Below are 22,623 nucleotides of genomic sequence, written 5' to 3'. Positions count from 1 at the left end.
CTCGGCCAGACCGTGCCCGTGCTGGCTGCGGTGATGCACCGGTGCCCCCCGGGGGGCTGCCTGCGCCGTTGCGTAGCGAGCAGCCTGGGGAGTGGATCTGGGTGAAAAATACACTAGAGAAAAATGAGTTTTGTCTCAAGTGTCTCATCTGAGTTTAGCGTGGTGGACGCTGGAGGGACGTGGGCGGTGCCAGGGATGCGGGTCTGCTGTTGGGGCTTCAAATTATCGTGGGAGTATGTATCAAGGATGATACCTTGATCTCTTATGGATTTCTAGAAAGAAGTAAATCAAATCAAATTGTTAAGGCAGAAAGAATTAGACTGATTGCCATAGAAAGCCTTTCTTGCTTTTATAAATAGGATTGTTTTTAATTGCAGTAGCTGGTAATTGTTGTGTCACTTGTTTTACAGCCCCAGAAATACTGAAAAATGTGTTTCATCTAAAACGCTATGTTTTTTGACTCTTTATGCTTGAACGCCAACGTAGTTTCAAAATGCAGTACAGCTTCAAAGTTTTCTGAAAGATCCCGGGTTCCAGTAAAACTTCACCAGAAGAGATGTTAATGCAAAGAAAAGTTGTAGGTAGACTTGCAACATCTCTATTGTTTCTGTTTTAACAAAACACTGGAATTGGTTGATGCTACTCATTTTATGACAGTGGAGTTAAAAGAATGATGAGGCAAATGCAGAGGCTGAATTTTAGCCTGCTCTAAATGTAAAATGTCTTGATAATTGTAATAAAAGATAACTTTTTTTTATAGCTATTCCTCTTGACTTCGATATCAGTTCACCTCTGACTTACGGCACACCCAGCTCCAGGGTAGAGGGTACTCCACGAAGTGGTGTACGAGGAACTCCGGTTAGGCAGAGGCCGGATCTCGGGTCTGTCCGTAAAGCCAGACAAGTCGATTTACACTCTGATGGGGTAGGTAGATGTCTCGGATTTTCTATCTGACAGCTTCTTTTTAAACAACTATATGCATATTTTTGTATGCTTAATTTGTTTCCACGCAGCCGGCTGAGGATGTGGTAGCAACCGAGCAATCTCTTGGACAAAAGCTTGTTATTTGGGGAACAGATGTTAATGTAGCCTCATGCAAAGAAAAATTCCAGGTAGGTTAACAACTTATTTTTTCCTTTTTTTAAATGAAAAGCTAGTTTGATTTAAACAAGTATTAGTTGAATCTGATACAAAGTAGGTGTTTGTACCATTAAACTCTGTTCATCTTCCTTCTGTCTTCCTGTTTCCTCTGACATTCAGAGATTTCTTCAGCGTTTCATTGATCCGCTAGCTAAGGAGGACGAAGACATTGGCTTGGATCTCAACGAGCCACGCTATATGCAACGACTGGAAGAGGTACTTGTAACACAGCAAAATCAACCTTTTCTTTTTCAGTCTTGCATGCCATCGAGCTAAAGATTTCTTTTCAACTGTCTTGCAGATTAATATGGTTGGGGAACCATTCCTGAATGTAAATTGTGACCACCTAAGATCATTTGATGAAAATCTTTACAGGCAGCTGATCTGCTATCCTCAGGTGAAGTGGTGCACCTGTTTTCTGGCCTTCAAGGGGCCCTTTCATATTTCTGGCTTTTAATATGTTTGTTTAAATGCAGTATGGATTTTGTATGCTCAGTGTAATCTCTGGTGGCTTTATTTTGCTTAGTATAAAATGTCATGTTTCATAGTAGTTAAAACTTGATGGTAGATATTACAGTGCAATTACACATGCAAAATTAGCTGGTAAACTGCAGTGTTTTGTGTGTGGTGGTTTTTTTTTTTTTTTTGCCTTTGCAATACTCAAATGAATAAACCTCATCTAAACAGTAAACATCCTGTTCTGTAGGAAGATGCTTAGCTGGTGTAATGTGTAGTCATTCCTGGCTGATGAGCAGCACATAAAATGCTTTATGCAAAAATATTTCATTCTGTGATTTTTTTTTTTTAATGCCTAAGCTTAACTGTTTCTAACAATTTTATACAGGAAGTTATCCCAACATTTGACATGGCTGCCAATGAGATCTTTTTCGATCGTTACCCTGATTCAATATTAGAACATCAAATTCAAGTAAGGCCATATAATGCCCTGAAGACTAGGAATATGAGAAGTCTAAACCCTGAAGGTAAACTTTTGACTACCATGTTGGAAAAGCATCTTAAGGATTTCTATAAACTTGCTGAATGTTAGAATTACATGAAGACCTTGTAAAACCGTACTTGTGGTCCATCCAGACCAATGTCTTTCCTTTATAAGTCTGTTTCAGAAGCCAATGCTTTAAAGCCCAAATGCAGAATAATCTATCCAACAACGGAAATCTTTCCTGGCATCAGCTACTCGTGTTCTTAGTTCTGCAAGTGCAAAAGATAGTTTCTTTTTGTATAAATATTTCTGTAAATTAGAATATTTGTACTATGCATTTATGATTCTTCTTGCTTTGTCCTAAACAAAATACTAGTACCTAACCAAATGTCTACCTCCCGCCTAAAAACTAACATAACATGAAATTTGAAGGTTACTTAAAATTTTAAGCATATGAAGTGATGACATGAATCTCTATATTTTGTAGATATTGATCAACTTATCACCATCAGTGGTATGGTCATCAGAAGCTCCCAGTTAATTCCCGAGATGCAAGAAGCATTCTTTAAATGCCAGGTTTGCGCCTTCACCACCAGAGTGGAAATCGATCGTGGCAGGATTGCTGAACCATCGGTGTGCAAGAACTGTAACACAACGCACAGTATGGCACTGATTCACAACCGGTCCATGTTCTCTGACAAACAGATGGTACGTTGTGCTTAGGTAGTGGCTGAAGTGAAACAGTTTCTAGTTCTTGCTCCCCCACCCCCCTAGTATCATCAATAGCATTAACATATGTATCTTGAGACTGATTCAGTTTTGAAAAGGGGAACGCGTTTTGGAACATGAAAATGGGTGAAACAACTTAGCGAAAGGGGAAGTCCATACTTTGGAGAAGAAATGCATTAAAAGGATGAAATGAAGAATGTACACATCTTAATGTTTCCATATGGAAGCCCCTTTATATAGAGTATGTCCACTTCTATCTGGACTAGATGAGCCTTGTGTGTAAGCATTTTAGCCATACCAGTAGCAACCAGCAGAATTCTCATTTTCATCATCTCTTTTTATTAGTAATCAATTTTGCTGTTTGGGTGGGGGTATTTTGTTCTTGAGCAATGTTCCTGATTCAAAACGATGCTGAAGACTGCTAGCACAAGATTCTGTTGTATGCTCTGTGGAAAAGCTTTGCTTTTTTGAAACTACAACTTCAGTGTTTTTTGCTAGATCAAACTGCAGGAGTCTCCTGAAGATATGCCAGCTGGGCAGACCCCTCATACGCTTGTGCTCTTTGCTCACAATGACCTTGTTGATAAAGTTCAGCCAGGTGATAGAGTTAATGTCACAGGTAAGATTTGGTTTGAGTATTTGCATCTTCCTTTTTCACTGATCTTAACCGTCTATAAGGGGACCTGATGGGATGCACCTGCAAGTGCTGAGGGAGCTGGCTGCTGTCTTTGCAAGGCCACTCAGTTATCTTTGAAAAGTCATGGAGACTGGCTAAGATACTGGAAGAAAGCCAGTGTCACTCCTAGGGCAAGGAGGAGACCTGGGGAACTACAGGCCAGTCAACCTCATCTTGACCCCCGGGAAGGTGATACAGCAAATAATCCTGGAAACCATTTCTAACCATATGAAGGACAAGAGGGTGATTGGGCATAGTCAGCATGGATTTGCAGCGGGTAACAACCTTCTAGAATGAGATGACTGGAGCAGTGGATGTTGTTTATCTTGACTTTAGCAAGGCTTTCATCACTGTCTCCCATAACATCCTCATAGACAAACTGATGGTGTATGGGTTAGATAAGTGGACAGTGAGATGGATTTAAAACTGGCAGAACTGCTGGGCTCAAAGCACTATGATCAGTAGCGCAAAGTCCAGCCAGAAGTTGGTCACCACGGGTGTACCCCAGGGGTCAATACTGGGGCCAAACACTGCTGGATATCTCCCCTAATGACCCGGATGATGGGGCAGAGTGCACCCTCAGCAAACTTGCAGACAAAAGCAAAACTGGAAGGAAGCAGTGCTTGATAGGCTAGACGATTGCGTTGCCATTCAGCCAACAGCCTCCTGGCCTGCATTAGGAGGAGTGTTGCCAGCGGGTCAAGGGAGGTGATCCTTCCCCTCTATTCAGCACTGGTGAGGCCACATCTGGAGTACTGTGTCCAGTTCTGGGCTCTCCAGTACAAGGGAGACATGAACATACTGGAGTGAATTCAGCAAAGGGCCATGATGATAACTGGATACTCTGTCATACATGGAAAGGCTGAGAAAGCTGGGACTGCTCAGCCTGGAGAAGAGAATGCTCAGGGAGATTTTACCAGTGTGTTTATAAATACCTGATTTTGGGGGTGGGGTGGTGTCAAGGAGACAGAGCCCCGTTCTTTTCAGTGGTGCCCAGTGATGGGACATGAGGCAGTGGGCACAAGCTGAAATACAGGAAATTTCAGTTAAACATAAGAAAACTTTTACTGTTTGAGTGGTCAAGCCCCAGCACAGGTTGCCCGGAGAGGCTGTGTGGAGTCTCCATCCTTAGAGATACTCAGAACGTGACTGGACACGGCCTTTAGCAATCTGGTCTAGTTGTCTCCAGTCTGAGCCCATGGTTGGACTAGACAGTCTCCAGAGGTCCCTTCTGACCTTGATGAGTCAGTCATTCTGAGAATGTAGGTGAGGAAGAGGCAGTGTTTTAAATAGTGTCTGCTGTCAGGAGAGTGGTAACATTGAGTAAGTCTTGATTGATGTTAGTCACCATCTAACATTGTACTGCAACCACATTTTATAAACCACTTTGCTTTAAAACAACTGCTGTACTGCTAGCTGTTAGAGATTCGGTAGAAATCTGTTATTGAACTTGGCACTTTTAAAGGTGGAAATGCTGACTTTAGACATCAGAGCAGGACTTTCAAAGGCATCAAGCCTTAATTTTTTTCAAAAATGCTTAAGCATTTTCCTTGTTGAGAACACTTGTCATAGGAATGTTGTATGTATACATGCAGGAACATGTATGTACCTGCAAAAATAGGGTCTAGATGACTTAAAATATGTTCCATTGACTTCTACATGACTTACTGGTACTGGAAAATAAACTCACTAAAGTATTTAGGCTGTTTTGAAAAGCTTTTCAAGGGAAAATGTAAAATGTTCAGGTTTTGGAATTACCATGTTTCTTCATATCTAACACTGTGATTAAAAATTGTATTTAGGTATCTACAGGGCAGTCCCAATTCGAGTTAATCCAAGGGTCAGCAACGTAAAATCCGTCTATAAGACCCACATTGATGTCATACACTATCGCAAGACAGATGCAAAACGCCTGCATGGTGTTGATGAGGAAACTGAGCAAAAAATGTTTACAGAGGAACGTGTGGAAATTCTAAAAGAGCTTTCTAAAAAACCAGACATATATGAGAGACTTTCTTCAGCATTGGCCCCAAGTATCTATGAGCATGAAGATATCAAAAAGGTGAATCAAATTCTCTATTTCTTTTAAGAAATGTATTCATATGGAAGTACCTTTGTAATTATTGTTTGCTATAAAAATGACTTGAGGCTCAACTCAAAATTGGAGCACCAATACTCGGGGACTTTGAGGAAAATAAAACAGGGCAGGTCATGCTTCTCGTAACTACTGAACAGGTTTTACTGACCTCCGCAAGTTATTCTAAGTGAATGAGAACAGAACTAATGCAAATAGCTCATTCCGTGCCTCTGCAAGGTTTCTGTGCTGTAAGAAATTGTGCAGAGGCTTTACATGAAGTAGTGCACAGCTTTCCCCTCTCTCTTCCTTGCTGTTTCCAGCTGTCATTGTCACTGACTCTTGCTTTTTTTCATTGACTATCTAGCATATATATGCTGCTAGAGGGGAAAAAAAAAACAAAACAAAACTGAGAAATGGTGAATTTCTAAACTAAATTTGAAAAGGGGAAAAAAAAGTCCTCCCTGATAACTCTAGCTAACTGATAAAACTACAAGCATATGTTTATACTAATAATTCCAGTACTTTCTAAATACTGGCAGTCAGTTAATTTTATTTCTTTGCATACGCTTTTTTCAGGAGGTATAAAGGTAGAAGTGTTGGTAAATTCCAGTGAAATAATGAAGACCTTAAATGCTTTATGGGCAAATAAAGAACTTTTATTGAAGTAATGTTGTAACACAGTAAAACAGTTTTCCTGAAAAGAAAATGATGCTTGATTAGTCTTGACGAAAAAGCTGATAAAAATGGCACTTTTTTTAATTATTTGAAAGAGGCAATAGTACTTCTGGGCCTAGATTAAACATAGCCTTAGGGAAAACAATAGTCTATTCTGGCTTTCCTGTTGTTAGAATTTATCATCAAAATTTTGATTACATAAGTTTTGGAATAGATTTGGAACAAATCTAATTTGAAACTTTAATTATAAGCTGAGTTTGTAGGACCTAGCAGTTTAACTATGTGTTTGTAATTAACTGGAATTGAGGATATGTATAAAGAATGAACCCTTTTAAAGACTTCTAAAACCAGTTTAAAGTGTTTTCTTCTATGTCTGAGTTAATTTTAGCATTGTTTCAGTTCATTAGATGTTTCAGTTCAACAGTTGGATTTTCTCTGTTAACTATACAAGAGGTGATGTTTTGATTTCTAAAGAGAATATTTTTGTAGGGTATTCTGCTTCAGCTTTTTGGGGGATCAAGAAAGGATTTTACTCACACAGGAAGAGGCAATTTTCGCGCAGAGATCAACATTCTTCTCTGTGGTGATCCTGGTACTAGTAAATCACAGCTGCTCCAGTACGTGTATAACCTGGTTCCTCGAGGCCAGTATACATCTGGCAAAGGCTCAAGTGCAGTTGGTCTTACTGCGTATGTGACAAAGGATCCAGAAACACGGCAACTGGTTCTTCAGACAGGTGCTCTAGTACTTAGTGACAATGGCATTTGCTGCATTGATGAGTTTGATAAAATGAATGAAAGCACAAGATCAGTACTACACGAAGTAATGGAACAACAGACACTCTCCATTGCAAAGGTAAGTCTCTGCTTAATTCCAGGTTCTCTGCACTAAGCACGGTATCTGCTAGGCAGCTGAAACCAGAAAGTTACCAGAAGAACAAAAGATTACACTTTTCTGTTGTTGTCAGTGGATCAATCCTAGATTATGTAACAACTTGTTTACAAAAGAATATGGCTTTCGTAGCAAACCGTAGTATTTCCAGATATTTTCGTTCTTGCTTTGCTCTGCAAGGTTTTTGCAATGCAGTTTTTTACTACAGAACCCATTTAATAATACCGATGGTCTCATGAAGTTGGGGGGTGGGGGGAGTTCTGGTGGCATGTAGCTGCAGCTGGTTTCAGAAACGTCATTCATTTTGACAGGCTGGAATTATTTGTCAACTGAATGCTCGTACGTCCATCCTAGCAGCAGCTAATCCTATAGAATCACAGTGGAATCCAAAAAAGACTACTATTGAAAATATCCAGCTTCCTCATACACTGTTGTCAAGGTACTCAACTCGCACCTGCATCTCATTTTTATGAGATGTTGTACTTCTCTTGTGAAAATGATTAAATATGAAACAGAACAATTGTGTTCTTTGTAGCATAGTGGAAAACTTTTGTAGTATTTATTTTAAATGCTGTTCTTACAACTTCTATGTAAGCAGAGAACTGCCTCTTAGTATTTACATATTGGCCTTGAACAGAAGATCTGATGAGATCTGTAGGATCTCTTTCTTCTATATTTTTTTTCTGTTGTTTCATGATCATCTCCTAGAAAAGAGTTATTTTGAAACTTCCAGAATTGATAACTTCAGGAACTCAGGATGTTCTTCCTAGCTTCATAAAACTTTGAAACTGATGATTAGGGAACTTGCAGCAGAGGTGACAGAACCTGAAGATCTGTGCCTGCTTCATGTTCTGTAAAATCCAGTCAGGGAGGTGGCAGTGCTAGCCTTTTGGGTGATAGCTGTTAGAGCAACATTTAAAGCATCTGCTGATCTAAAATTAAACTGTCTATGTGCTGCAGTTGCGTCTTGTGAGGAATTCCCGCACTGGCTGGAAATTTGAAGTACACTGGTATACTAGATATTCTGAGGACACCTACAGCTTAGATTTCAATTAAGAACTACTTAATTTAGCCATTTAGTGACAAATGGTACCTTAGTATGGGCGTACTGAAGGAAACTAGGCTTGAGCAGCATCTCAGTTCCATCATTTATTAGATTTAAACTTATGAAAATACACGATGGGCTGGCTAAAAATGTCTGCCTACAGTTGAGCATAGTTGAATATATTGTTTGTAAAATTATAAACCATTTTTTCAGGATTAAACAGCAAGGGCTTTTTTTATTTATACATACTACGTTTTTTATATGCATAAAATAACTATATAGGTATGTGCTGTTGCCTTCCAGGGCAGTTTCTTTAGCAGCAAGTTTGTTCTGTGTATTTGGTATGTGTGGTTTTTGGGTATTGGTATGTGAGCGTTTTTTGTGTGGGTTCTGTTTTCTGGGGTTTGTTTTTTTGTTTTTTTTTTTTTCTTTTAAGAAAACAAAAACTGTCAGCCTTGAACATGTGATCTGAATTCTGCAGAATGTTGCCGAATGTATCTCACACTTAAAGTTTCAAGTCCGTAGGATGCAAGCAAATCCACTGTGCTGTTTTGTACTTTCAGAATTCTAGAAGAATTATCTTTTCAGTTTAATAGAGCAACTCCTACTTAGAGTAGGAAGTAATAGTCAAATAACTCCTGCCTCTACTTTTTAAGTCAAAAACCCTAAAACAAACTACTTAAAATTGCAGGAAAGCATATACACTAATACTGGATTCTTATCCTGTTCAGATTTGACTTGATCTTTTTAATGTTGGATCCACGTGATGAAGCTTACGACAGACGTCTTGCTCGCCATTTGGTTTCACTGTACTACCAAAGTGAAGAAAAGATGGAGGAGGAATACATGGACATGGCAGTACTGAGGGATTATATTGCATATGCTCATAGTTATGTAAATCCTAGGTTAAGTGAAGAAGCAAGCCAAGCCCTTATTGAGGTAAAGGAGTTGCTGTTAACAATGTTCCAAGTCCTTACTGACTTGTCAAAAATGGCAAAATCCCCTCGTATGTATGCTTCCTATTCATGTATAATTTTTCTGTAAGACTCTTCAAACATCTCTAAAAATCACCAGCATTTATAAAGGAAGGAGGGATCAGTGTAGAAGTCATTCTGTACTCTGATCGTTAGCTTTCAGATGGGTTGGTTTTGGTTCTATCACATTAATGAAAGCATAAAATTCTACTGAAACGAAATGTCTCGGTACAGACACAAGCACTATTATGTAAGACTAGTCCTAAGTTTTTAAAGTGATTCAAAACTTGACTCATTATCATGGCCTAATTGCTTCATAAGGGAAATGTCTATATGTGATGTGGTTATCCTTCGTTGCAGAAGAATCGTGAAGGTATATGAGCAGAAATAGTGTCTGGAACAACTTGCCAGAATTGCTCGTATCCTGAAATAAGAGGTGGGGGATGAAGGGGACTCTGAGAATATTGAAGTAACAGGTCTACTGAAATATTTAATGACTCTCTTCTTTTCACAGGCATACGTGGACATGAGGAAGATTGGTAGTGGCAGGGGAATGGTTTCTGCATATCCTCGACAACTTGAGTCTCTGATCCGACTGGCAGAAGCACATGCTAAAGTACGCTTTTCTGAAAAAGTTGAAACAATTGATGTAGAAGAAGCAAAACGCCTCCATCGGGAAGCATTGAAACAGTCTGCTACTGATCCAAGGACCGGAATTGTGGACATATCCATTCTAACTACAGGTTTGTGCTTTCATAGTGATAAAGCTGGGATGCTATTGGGCTGTTGTAATTTTTAAGTGTAACTTAACCTGTCCTCCTTAGTTTATTCTAAGAGGTGTTTTCTTTCTTTTTATAAGGAATGAGCGCAACAGCTCGTAAGCGGAAAGAGGAGTTGGCTCAAGCCTTAAGGAAGCTTATCCAGTCAAAGGGTAAAACACCAGCTTTGAAATACCAACAGCTTTTTGATGATCTCCGAGCACAGTCTGATACAGTGAGTTTCCTGCTTTGTTTTTACATTTCATTTATTTTAAAAGCATGGTGTTTTTCCAAATCAACGTTATCTTGTTCTCAAATCACATTATGGAGGGGGAAAGGAGGACACTAACTTTTTCAGCTGACATGACCAGAAAGCCAATTCTACAGATAAATGAGCTGAATCTTTGCTGTATCTTAGTTTATTCTGGCTTCTGAAATAGCAAACTCAGCTTCAGGGTTCCAGGCCAGATTTCAAATTGTGAAAAGAACATACTAATCTTAAACCTGTTAAGAATATTGGTAGCAAGTAAGGCATTTTTACAGTCTTTGAAGTATATTTCTCCCCTCCCCTATCTTTACTTGACTTACTCCTTTTCTTTAAGGCTGTCACTAAGGAAATGTTTGAAGAAGCGCTTCGTGCCTTGGCTGATGATGACTTCTTGACTGTGACTGGAAAGACTGTTAGACTGCTGTAAGTTAGCCTCTCCTTGCAAGCCAGCTGTCATGGCTTTACTTCGCCTTACTTACTATATTGCCAGTCTGCAAGATTTTTGAGATTTGGGACTATCGTTTGCTATGACAAGCATAGCCTTTCCTTGCAAGGCAACTGTCACAGCTTTACTTTGCCTTACTTACTATATTGCCAGTCTGCAAGATTTTCAAGATTTGGGACTATTATTTGCTATGACAAGTGTAGCAATGATTAAGTGGCACTTCTGTCAGCACAAAATATTAGGAAGGACCTAAAAAATCCTTAGCTGAATAAAGCTATTTACATTTTAGCTAAATGTAATTACTAATATGTCAAGTGCCACGTATTTTTAAGAGGTTTTGTAGAACATGCTAACAATGTTGTATGTATTTCAAATTGAATTGTAAAAAATCATCTTAAATGACTTTTTAGTAAATGTAGTTTGACTATTAGTACTGCTGTATTCTGAAATAAAGTTATTGGACTTAAAAGGGCTCTTTAGCATTCATTTCAAGTGAAAATGAGCATATCCTGTGCTGAGCACTTTTCAGCCTAGAATTCTGCAATTTTTAGGAAGCTCTCTGTGAGAGTACAAGGAGCTTTGCACTTTTTTTTTTTACTTGAATGTACTTTGGTAGTATCCTCAATGTAAAAAAGGCAGGTAGATTCTACTTGAAACCAAGTTTTCTTATTACACATTTAATTTATCCAGTCATGCTTAAGTCACCCACCTTCGGTGTAATCTCATATGATCGGTCCTGAAAGAACAAGGTCCAGTAGTGCATGACTGGAGAATCTTCCCTCATTCCAGGCAAGGTAGATGCTCTCAGCCATTGCATATCAATAGCTGCTATTGTTTGCACAGCTGAGCTAGCTAGCAGAAGAGTTCCCAAACTCACTTCAGCACAGACAGCACCAGGCTGATCTCAACTGCTCACTTAGCCCTTTTAAGCTGAACTAAGTACTCCTACTGTTTGTGTGTAAAACAGATTTCAGCTCCCTTTCAATTTAAGATGACTCTTAATTCTTCTAGTTTTGGGGGGTTTTGTTTTTTTAAGTAAAATGCTTATTAGGAATTACTGTACTTAGTGTGTACAGGGTTACTTGCAGAATAATCCCACTAGGTGGCTCTTAAAGCCTGTATGTAGTAGCTGACAGAGATGATCTGTTTTCAGTCTGTAGTGTTTTTTTTGTTAAATAAGCAAGTACTGCAAATGCCACTCTAATTAGGTAGATATGGAATGGAAATGCTTGTGAACAGTCTTTTGGTTAAAAAAAAATCTCATTAAAAGATCTTAACCATCCATATGCTAATTTGAAATGTACACAAAGCAAAAGGAAGATGAAAGTAGTTTACTTAGATTGAGAATATTTTCCTTACTCTATGCAATAGTCTCAAACTGTATATCATAATTTACTGCTGTATTTACCCTACACTGTTAGTAGTTACAATTAAGCTCCTTTTAAAAAATCACGTCATTTAAAGACCAGAATATGCAACCAGGGGAAAGCACTCCTGCCAGAAACTTGATATTCTTGACATCAGAAACAACACAGAAGAAAGGCATTAAAGTCTTGTATACATTCTACAAAAGGCATTAAAAAAATGGCAGAAATTATTTGTAATAAGTCACTTTAAGAAACCATCGTTGAAGTGATCTGCTATCTTGTCTAACACTATAAAGAGAAGCTGCTGATGAAGTGAAATAGAATGGTGCTCTTCTGTTTTCGTAGCACAGAATGCAATCACTGGTTACTCAGGGTGGGTGAGGAACCAGTGCAAGACAGACCAAAAAATGTCACTAGCTACCACTATTATTGGTTTCAAAGCTGGTATGTCATTTCTCTGCAAGCACAGATTTGATTGGAAAGTGACTAGATACTAGTCACCCCCAGTTTTGTTTGATGCGTCAGTAGGAACAGATGTAAACTCTTAAGTGAGAAACTTCTGTCAAGATTATCACCTGCCCATCATAACTGAGATAATGTACTCCTTAAGACTATGTTCTAGTTGGCCTCATCAAACTTCAGTCTCATTTTTGGCATTCACTCTGGAATTGCAGTTTTATCTTCCTAGAAGGCCCTAGGATTTCCAGGATTATCTCAGGAAAAGAAGAAAGTGTACTAAAGACTGCATGTCAAATAGCTGGTCAGGGAAGTGATTCTATCCCACTTTTGCAGTGTATTTATCTAATTTCATAATTAGAGCTGCTATGTAACTTGCTGTCTGGATACAGCAATATGGACTGAAGAAAGTAAGCATTTTGCATTTTTTTCTGACTTGGCAAGACCACAGGTAGTCTTGTAAAAATACATGCATAGTTTACTTAAAAAGCATAGGGTTCATCATCTGTGAGGTAAACTGACAGTCTATACGGAAGCTGTCATCCAATTCTCAATTTGCATGGCCACCTTACAATAATGTTTATAGACAGCCTGGCACCAGCTTGTATTATTTAATGCTCAAAACCAAAAAAACCTAGTTAATTGTGGGTTGTAATGTTTCAAGAGTACAGTTTGTCTATACAATAAGCACAGCCAGACTCCCCTTGCGACTGGCATCTCTGGACTCCAAATTGATAAGGAAAACAAGAGCGTTGTATTTGCTACTATGAAAAATATTTTAGAAGTCTCAAAATCTGAGCAGAAGACCTACTAATTATATTTATATAATTACTACATAATTACTTTAGATCCCTAAAGCATTCTCTCTCATTGCTCTATATTTTGATTGCTGAGAAAATATTCACTTGGTTTGTTCAGTAACTCCTGATCATGTCCCACCTCTCAACTGGATATGGTAGGAGTAGGTTTGGATTGCTTTTGCCTAAATTTGAGCCCCTTTTCTAATGAAGTATAGAGTTTCCAATTCTCATATTTTGTGAGTGGAAATCTTATCAGGGAACCACTGTAATGCCTGCATAATTTGTTTTGAAGATCTTGCTACATCTTCAGGTTAAATTGTTTCATTTATAAATGTGATTAAAGACCTCATATTTTTTATGTGGGTTTTGTGGTCCAGCTATCTCTTAACCGTTACCATACAAATTGTTTTTTCTAGTATGAAGCAGGCTTTTGCTAGTGCAATTTACTGACCAACTTGGATCAAATTTGCTATGCATCTAGTTAAGACTCCTTTGTTAGTCTTGACCAAACATCAAATACTTCAGACAAAATACAAGAAAAATCATAAGAAAGTTTTCTCTAGTAATGAAAACCTTTCCTAGCTCTGAAGCAAGAGCAATACAGTCTTTCCTAGCCTTTTTTATTGAAAACTACTAGGTACAATAATATCTAGACTCTTAAAAATACAAATAACTCAATGTAGAAAAGCTACTAAACTTTCTTATGTGGAACATATATCTGAGAGTATCTATCTCTGACGACCTCTAAAAGAAATGTTAGGAAGTAGAAGAGCTTTTCACCCTTCCTCCATTTTAAGAGGTTAACTTTATTACAGTCCTAGTGCAAGTTTTTTTGTGACTCGTGAACCATTACCTGTCTAACTCTTAAAGATACTAAAAAGCTTAAAACATTCATCATCAATAGTTCTGAACACCTCAGACACCAAAAAAAAAAAGAAAAAAGCTGATAAAGTGGCTGTTCTTAGACTTGTTTTTTCTTGTCGTGGTCTTTCATACTGCCTAATGCACAGTATGCAAGTGTCATATTTCCTTCCCTCGTCCCCAAAAGAAGTAACCGCAACAGACCCCTTCAGAGTTTGGCATTTCTCACCCAATGAAGAAATGGTTGGCACAAGCTTACTGCATTGGGAAGATTTACTTCCTGGTTCTAGTTCTTAGTCAGGAGCACTTTCCAGTTGCCAGTCTTTTCCAGCAGCACCAGATCCAGACTTGAACCTGGAGAACGCAAATGCAATTTCAGAACGTAACATAACTGCACATTACTACATCCAGAATTTAAAGCCAGAGAGAATTAAGAGAGAATTGAGCCTAAGTATCCAGGCACATAACGTCGATCGAATGAGCTGAGCTTCCAACCTTCAACAATATAGTAAGGCTAGGCTGGCTACCTGCATTGGTGTTTATAACCTTATCTCAGTTTTAGTGACATAGTATGTTACCTTTGCTTTTCAATACATGTACATGTGGGTGGGAAGATGAAGAAAGGGGAGGCACCTCCATCATCCAGCTAATTCTTAGCCCATCTTTCAGTATGCAAAGAACAGCCATTAAGATCTTAAGTTTGTACTCAGTAACAATGAAGCTCTAAAGACATAGAATCATAGAATCATTAAGGCTGGAAGAGACCTCTAAGATCATCAAGTCCAACCGTCAACCCAACACCACCATGCCCACTAAACCATGGCCCTAAGCGCCTCATCTACACGTCTTTTAAATACCTCCAGGGATGGTGACTCAACCACTTCCCCGGGCAGCCTGGTCCAATGTTTAACCACTCTTTCAGTAAGAAATTTTTCCTCATGTCCAATCTAAACCTCCCCTGGTGCAACTTGAGGCCATTTCCTCTCGTCCTATCGCTAGTTACTTGGGAGAAGAGACCGACACCCACCTCGCTACAACCTCTTTTCAGGTAGTTGTAGAGAGCGATGAGGTCTCCCCTGAGCCTCCTTTTCTCCAGGCTAAACAACCCCAGTTCCCTCAGCCGCTCCTCATAAGACTTGTTCTCCAGACCCCTCACCAGCCTCGTTGCCCTTCTCTGGACACGCTCTAACACCTCAACATACTTGTAGTGAGGGGCCTAAAACTGAACACAGTATTCAAGGTGCAGCCTCACCAGTGCCGAGTACAGGTGAGTACAGTGCCCCAAGTACAGGGGCACGATCACTTCCCTAAGTGATATTATACAGGCAGAATTTTTTTCCTTAATTGGGCATCTCCTTACAGTATCTTTCTAGGTAAACAGCCTTGGCAACATCCGCTTAGCTGACAGTTCCACTCATGTTCCATCACTGTACAATAGCTACGTACCAGGATCGCACAGCTCCCGTTGCTTTTAAAAAATAATTGCCTCTGTGACCCTTATTAGAAGGGTCTCTTATGGAAGCCACATAATATATAAACACTCCAACCAAACTGAAATCAATATAAACAAATGAGTACAAAGTAAGCATCGTTATGGGCCTGATCCAGCTTCTCAGCAATACAGGGGTGAGCTGTAGAAATCCGTCTAAGTACTTCCTTATCGTTCTCAGCTTCCTCTCAATAATTGAAAAGAGCAGCCCCAGGCTGATCAGGAAACTAAAGCAAGCTTAACGCTTTTAATGGCAAATGTGGGAATGACCCCAATAGGTAAGCTATTTCCCCTGGGATAAACAATAATGCTCCCAACTGTCTGGTACTGGTGATTTTTTTTATAGCAAAATACAATGCTATGTAGAGCTCCCTCAGCTGTACAAAGCAGCACAACTGCTTTATATGGTCTAGCTTATCTAAGTGCAACAAGCAGGTTAGAATCCTTGCATAACCCTTTTGGCAAAACTTGAAGATGGATATTACTGAGAAATATTCCAAACTGTGTACTCTGCCTTCATTTCCTGAAGAGTAAGAGGAAAAAAAAAATAATTCATTTACTTGAAGAGATCTTGGAATACTCAGTGGTCATCCTAAAAGAAGGAAAAGTATTCTTTCACTGAAAAGACTCATCATTAGATATTCCCAGGAGACAGACGTATAAGTTATCTTTGTCCATGCTTCTTACAACAGTTGATGAGATAACAAATCACACATCAAAGATAACGATCAGGAATCATTTTTATGAGGCAGGTTTAGTAAAGGATGTTGGTGGGACAGAACCCAGTGCCAACACAGTGTGCACTGAGAACAACCCTGCTGAAAACAAGTGTGTACACAGCAGGTATAAGCACCTCCCAGATTGTTGTCAGAAGGATGGCATTTAGTATGACCATTCTAGGCAGCTTCTGTCTACTAATCCCATTGAAAGTAGTCACTATGACTGGTACAAACTTTTTTAGGTATGCCCAAGAGTTCAAGGGGAAGGTTAAGTTTTCAGCCTCCAAAGTACAAGGAGACACACCAAGAAGTGGAATACCACCAGGGTTTTGCTAGTTCCATGCACATTTTCTGTCTGTTCATGGCTGAGGAAGAAGATGTGAGGAAATCAGTAGGCCTTTTTACACACTGTAAGGTGCTTAGTTAACACACAAAGACACAGCAGATTTAGCAGCACCGGTCACTAAGATCTAAAAAGCTGCACTTGCTGTGCAGCTGCTTCTAGAAGGGCCAGGGGGAAGTGCACCATAAAGAAACACACAACATCTGGAGAAGGATCAGAAGAAACTAATAAGGTGTTAGGGGAAGTCAGTGATTCAATTAGATCATCAAGGTTATCTCTGAAGCTCTAACACAAGTGTGGCAGGCATTAGCATCTTAAAAACAGCTCTGCAAAAACAGAAATAGGAGAGAAGGCTAAGGAGCTTATTTACAACCTGCACACAGGCCATACCTAAGCTAAAAGACACAGCAGCTGTAGCGTGCTTTCTAGGGTACAGACTTGGGGGGAAAGAGGTGACAACTTTTACCCTTGAACTTGAATTGACCAAGCCAGCTCACGCAACAGCTTCACAAAGATCGTAAATGAAAAGAAGATCCTATGCTTCTGGACAGGGACCAGAATGGGCAGTTGGGGAAGAACAAGCATTCCTAAACTGCTATTTTCCACTGTCTGATCAAACTATATCCTAGTTGGACAAGCGGAGAAAAGACATACTGATTCAGGTCTTTAACTGTCATTCATCCTTTGTTTTTCATAAAGCCTGGAAAAACATCGTATTGCAGAATTCTTTTTCTGCCAAATTTGACTGAAACTGGCCAGGAAGGTAAAACAGTTATGACAGAGGATTGACATTGACATATGCAGTTATGTAAGCCTGATTTTGCAAGGGAGGGGAAGGCAGGCAGGCAATCAGTTTTGCCCCGACTAAAACAAAATTAACATTTTACCAAAATAGCTACATATTTTGTTTTGGTAGTTTCTACTTCCAGGTATAACAATTCTAGTTTAACAAAACACTGGAGAATGCGGGCATCGATCCCGCTACCTCTCGCATGCTAAGCGAGCGCTCTACCATTTGAGCTAATTCCCCCTCCTCTTACTTCTAATAGGGATCACAAAACTCTGATCTTCAAGGTGGATTTAAAATCTGAAGTTCCATACATGTAATACAGTTTTCTCTTCTTGCACTGGTCTATCTATTCACAAATGAAAACACATTCAACTGTGATTCCAAAACAGGTGTCAAATAATAAATTTTTAATATTTCATTTAGCATTTCCAAATGAAGTAGTAAGAAACAAGACAAACCAGAAAAGACATATTTTCTAGGTGTATAAAATAAATAAAAAAAAGTTTCTTAGTTGCAATTCTTGAAAGGAAGTACTTTCCGGCATTTGGTTTTCTCCCCATAAAAGTCAGTTTCTATTTCTTTCTTTTTAAATATGAGTAATTATTTTAATTTATTCTAGTCAAACATATGGCCGCATTTAAGAAATGAACTATGTAAATCTAACACATAAGAGCTTATTTCACTTCGAAATTCCAGTTCAATACATGCAAACATCTTTTGTAGTTAACTGTTTTTTCTCCCACCACAAGCAAAACGTGACAGTGGAGAATGCGGGCATCGATCCCGCTACCTCTCGCATGCTAAGCGAGCGCTCTACCATTTGAGCTAATTCCCCCCACAGCACTCCAATTTATCCTGTAACCATAGATTTTAATAACCACAAATGCAAACTGCCTTCCCTGTACTGACTCTGCTCCTCTATCATGGGTAGTAACCCCAGGGCAGCTGTTCAGAACACTACTAGCACTTGACCTTGACCTTGTCTATTTTGCTGTCCAAGATGACAAACTCTCCGAGTAATGTGATAAGGCACTTCATGCTAACTTGCATAACAAACTCATGACCTGCAGCCTTTCGGTGCCACCCAACTCACACTAGATTTATCCTTCTTTGAAGAGGGCTGCTGCTGCTTCTGTGTTGAGGGACGTCACATCACAGACAATGCAGCGGAGCAGCTTGAAGATAATACAAAATTCACATTTGCCCTGACGTCCCCTAAGAAGACCATCTTAGAAAGCAAAAGTCAAACCTGATTAAATTAGCTTATATCAGTTTACATTAGTGTTGCCAAAGAGATGCATTGAAGTGATCTGTGTTAAATGAAAATATGTGGACACAAAGCCTTCAGAGCTGAAATACCCTAGAGAAATGAAAAAAACGAATTAAGAAGGGCAGGTTATTTTCAGCCATGTAGGTAAGGAAGTTCTCCCAATAAAACCGGAGAAATTAGAAAGTTTTACTCACCATCTTACATGAAAACTTAGCAATCACAACAAATTCAAGATCACAAAACAATAAGCTGTCGATTGGATGAAATACACATTTTAATCACTGAAAATGGTACTATTGCAGAGGTCTTTCCTCACCCTTATCTGACGTTAGCATCAAATAAACTGTTTTTCTGTCAGCTGAACTGTCCAAGCTTTAGGCCTTTTCAGTGGCAGCAGAGTGAGATTTGGGGGTGAAAAACAGGGAGAAGTAATCTGCCATTTTCATACTGACTCAGGCTGCACACAGTAGATAAAGAAAACTGTACCTAGAGCTGAACCTTGTGAAATAGGACATGGGAAGGACCCCAGCTGCAGATGTGCAGTGGGCCATCACTGCGCCTAAGATGCGTGCCTGCGAGAAGGTGTGAAACCACTTTTGCGTATTTGTTTTTCCCCTCCAATTTACTCCAGTGAGGTAGATAAAGTCAGTTACAATATATTGCAAGAAATGGTAAGAATGAATCTTTATTTATTGGTGTGCAGAGACTGAGGTAAGGCAGGAGAATATTTAAATTCTAGGAGAATATTTACAGTGATACTGCGGTTTTAGTTGCACATCTTGGCCTGCATCTGGATTGTGCTAGACTTCAAGTACTACCTTACTTTAGACAACTTGTAACTAGCTGATGCTTAATTTTGTAATTTATTTTCTTTTGACTAGATGCTGTCATCCAGTAAGTTAAATTCATTAGAGAAAACCACCAGCACATGTATTGTTGGATTACTGCACACGTTTTACTTTACTAGCAGAACTTACTTTTCTGCATTTAAAAAGTGAGAAATCTTTCATTACATTTTCATTGCCTTTGTTTTTTAATAGTATATTAGTGCAACCGCTTTCACTGTAAACTGCATTTTCGTTCTTTGAATCCAGAAAGCATTCCTTGATTTAATAACCTGCAAATCGAGCTTTGCCAATGTGCTTCTTACTTCAAAGTCAGTTAGCATAACTACACTGGAATTTTTGTATTTCTGAAATGTTTTTAGTAACCCCATATATTTAAGATGCAATACTATTTTAACTGAATCATCAAAGTTAATACAAAAAGGTAGATGTACCTAGAATATAACTTAGGAAGGTATAAGTGAATACTTTCCCTCCACAAACTATGATAAACTTGAACTTCTAAACCATTGTATTTATCATTTACATACAGCTAATTAGAAAATAAAGTTGGAAAAGAAAATAAAAAGACTTGAAAAACAAGGTAAAGAAAAATCTCATTGCCCTTCAGTGACTTCTAACAGTATACTTTCTAGACTGCTAAGTCTTTTGGTATCTGCATTGTAAGAGAGGTAAAATAATAGTTCTCTCTCATTCCTGAATAAACACTACAGGAGGCTTTGTTCAGGAAAGTAAGTATTGTTTTATCAAAGCAACATAGCAGAAAATGCACCAGTACTACTGCTTCTCACCTCAAGTGAGTATTCTGACTTTTACACTAACAGGCTTTCCACATAAATACAGTGACAATTCAGTGTTGCTGAATAAGCAGACTGACTCAACTTTGCGTGCTAAAGTAGTCAAGCTATGATTCAGCAGAAGTAAATCTGCCCTTCATGTTGTCAAGCAAGGGGAATTAGCTCAAATGGTAGAGCGCTCGCTTAGCATGCGAGAGGTAGCGGGATCGATGCCCGCATTCTCCAGTGTTTTGAGAGACTAAGTGTCCATGATAGCATAAGATTTTCTTCCATAAATTGTTCAGGTTTGTGAAAGAAAATATATAGCTAGTAATATATACCGTTTCGTACAGCAAATAAAACAGGAAAAAAAATCTCAATTAGCAGACTACACTTGTAAACTCTGAAAAATTACTTCTTCACAAAAGCATCTAATACTGATGTCATTATTCTGTAATACAGGAAATAAAAATCACTTCTGTCCCTTACAAGTCCATTGAATTTTAATGTGAGCATTTTTTTTTTTAGTTTTTAATTATATGAAAAGTTAGTGAAATTTGTCTAAGAAGATGTAAAAGTATGTAGTTGTCTATATAATCATCAGCTCACCGTAGAATTACTGCCTCTCCAGCTACCGTGCACCTGTTGTAGCTAGGATGGGCATAACACACTTGTTCCTAACCTGAGTTTCAACTGACATTCAATCTTTCACAATTTCACTCAATTTCTTCCTCTACCCTATATAAGAAAATAATTTGCCCTTTAAGAAAAATGCTCATCTTTGATCAACATTAACAACTTAAATCATTCATATTGTGCATGTGCTTCTTAAAATTAATTTTAATCCTTACAAAACTGCTACAGAAAAATGCATCTAAATTTAAAAAAGCCCCACAACATAAAATAGTATATACAGGGCACTAAAATTGTATCACAGCCAAAAAACAGAAGAAACAGTGGTATCTGTCAGTATACTTTTGTTTCATTCTTTAAAACCCATCAACAGGAATTTCTTTCTTTTTTGTGCAGGCAGTCACCCTAATTTTAGACAAAACAGAAGTTTACAAGCTGTTCTTTTCCAAAACAGCAAAAAATTACAACTGGTAACTGAAAAAATGAAGAATATTTCACAGTGGTGATAAAAAGTAACACTTCCAAGTAGCAAATGGAGAATGCGGGCATCGATCCCGCTACCTCTCGCATGCTAAGCGAGCGCTCTACCATTTGAGCTAATTCCCCGTATGAAATATGTCCTGTGTTTACTGTCCCTTCCTACTTTCGTGTTTCTCACTGACAATAACTTTCTCTAAATTACATTGAAATTTGATCTGCTGTCTCAACTACAAACAAAACTTTCTACCAAAAGCTGAATTGTTTTTCAACCCAAATATCACACTGGTAGCTGGGCAGTCAGAGCCGACTGCTTGAGTTCTAATCCCCTACCGAAGTTTGTGGTAGCCAATAACAGAATATAACTTTCCAGTGAAATGCAGAAACAATTAGGTCTTTCTTCAAGTACACTGCTTTTGACAGCCTTAGTGGGAATTCTGCCTAACATGAAATCTGGACTCCTTGATGTAACAGCATGTGTTTTATTCAGCTGAGCTGTATCCGGATAACAGAAGGTCTGTGTTTCCAAGCAACTGTAGATTTATGTTCGCACCAAACAATTATGACTGTTTAGAGAAATCTGGATATATTTAAAGATTCTGTTTTTCTAAAACAGATTTTTCCTACTTATAATCCCTAGACGGAAGAGAATCAGCTAAATGACTTTACCCATTTCCACATTTTACAATATAATAGATGTGACTGAATAGGTAGAGTTCTTCCAGTTCTTTCTCTTGTGGTAATGGGAGTTCTGGGCCTAAGTTATACAAAGGGAACTGGCGGAAGTTACACAGTTATACAAAGGGAACTGAGGGAACTGGCGGATGAAGTTGTTAAGCCACTATCCATCATATCTGAGAAGTCGTGGCAGTCCGGTGAAGTTCCCACTGACTGGAAAAGGGGAAACATAACCCCCATTTTTAAAAAGGAAAAAAGGAAGACCCAGGGAACTACAGGCCAGTCAGTCTCACCTCTGTGCCTGGGACAGATCATGGAACAGATCCTCCTGGAAGCTATGCTAAGGCACATGGAGGACAGGGAGGTGATTCGAGACAGCCAGCATGGCTTCACCAAGGGCAAGTCCTGCCTGACTAACCTAGTGGCCTTCTATGATGGAGTGACTACAGCAGTGGACACAAGAAGGGCTACAGATGTCGTCTGTCTGGACCTCTGTAAGGC

The 22,623-nt window shown here is 38.9% G+C and overlaps 1 protein-coding gene and 4 non-coding genes across 5 annotated transcripts; 2 read left to right on the top strand and 3 right to left on the bottom strand.

The window, feature by feature from the left end:
• The first annotated feature begins 33 nt into the window (after positions 1–33).
• Positions 34–11,076, top strand: MCM4 (minichromosome maintenance complex component 4). Its single transcript, XM_009331469.1, has 16 exons — positions 34–72; positions 159–282; positions 761–924; positions 1,014–1,112; positions 1,261–1,356; positions 1,442–1,537; positions 1,985–2,123; positions 2,568–2,788; positions 3,308–3,428; positions 5,288–5,547; positions 6,727–7,092; positions 7,440–7,567; positions 8,905–9,112; positions 9,662–9,890; positions 10,007–10,140; positions 10,508–11,076. The coding sequence occupies exons 1-16, from the start codon at positions 34–36 to the stop codon at positions 10,598–10,600; spliced, it is 2,517 nt and encodes an 838-aa protein (XP_009329744.1). The 3' UTR covers positions 10,601–11,076.
• Positions 11,077–17,610: 6,534 nt separating this feature from the next.
• TRNAA-AGC lies at positions 17,611–17,683 on the bottom strand. Its single transcript has one exon. It is a non-coding gene; the product is annotated as a tRNA-Ala (tRNA).
• A 522-nt stretch (positions 17,684–18,205) lies between these two features.
• Positions 18,206–18,278, bottom strand: TRNAA-AGC. Its single transcript has one exon. It is a non-coding gene; the product is annotated as a tRNA-Ala (tRNA).
• A 2,229-nt stretch (positions 18,279–20,507) lies between these two features.
• Positions 20,508–20,580, top strand: TRNAA-AGC. The gene has a single exon. It is a non-coding gene; the product is annotated as a tRNA-Ala (tRNA).
• Positions 20,581–21,500: 920 nt separating this feature from the next.
• TRNAA-AGC lies at positions 21,501–21,573 on the bottom strand. The gene has a single exon. It is a non-coding gene; the product is annotated as a tRNA-Ala (tRNA).
• Positions 21,574–22,623: the final 1,050 nt, after the last annotated feature.

This window comes from Pygoscelis adeliae, unplaced genomic scaffold (genome assembly GCF_000699105.1).
Source record: "Pygoscelis adeliae isolate BGI_AS28 unplaced genomic scaffold, ASM69910v1 Scaffold108, whole genome shotgun sequence".
Lineage (NCBI taxonomy): Eukaryota > Metazoa > Chordata > Aves > Sphenisciformes > Spheniscidae > Pygoscelis > Pygoscelis adeliae.
The sequence above is the reverse complement of the archived record's forward strand: the minus strand, read 5'-3'. Positions and strand labels throughout refer to the sequence as shown.

What these genes read in the sequence shown, in the direction of transcription:
- MCM4 (XM_009331469.1), top strand. Translation starts at nt 34, where the DNA reads ATGCACCGGTGCCCCCCGGGGGGCTGCCTGCGCCGTTGC. An exon ending in CATGCAAAGAAAAATTCCAG is followed by an intron (nt 1,113 to 1,260) that starts GTAGGTTAACAA and finishes TCTGACATTCAG; the next exon opens with AGATTTCTTCAGCGTTTCAT. An exon ending in GAGAAGTCTAAACCCTGAAG is followed by an intron (nt 2,124 to 2,567) that starts GTAAACTTTTGA and finishes TATATTTTGTAG; the next exon opens with ATATTGATCAACTTATCACC.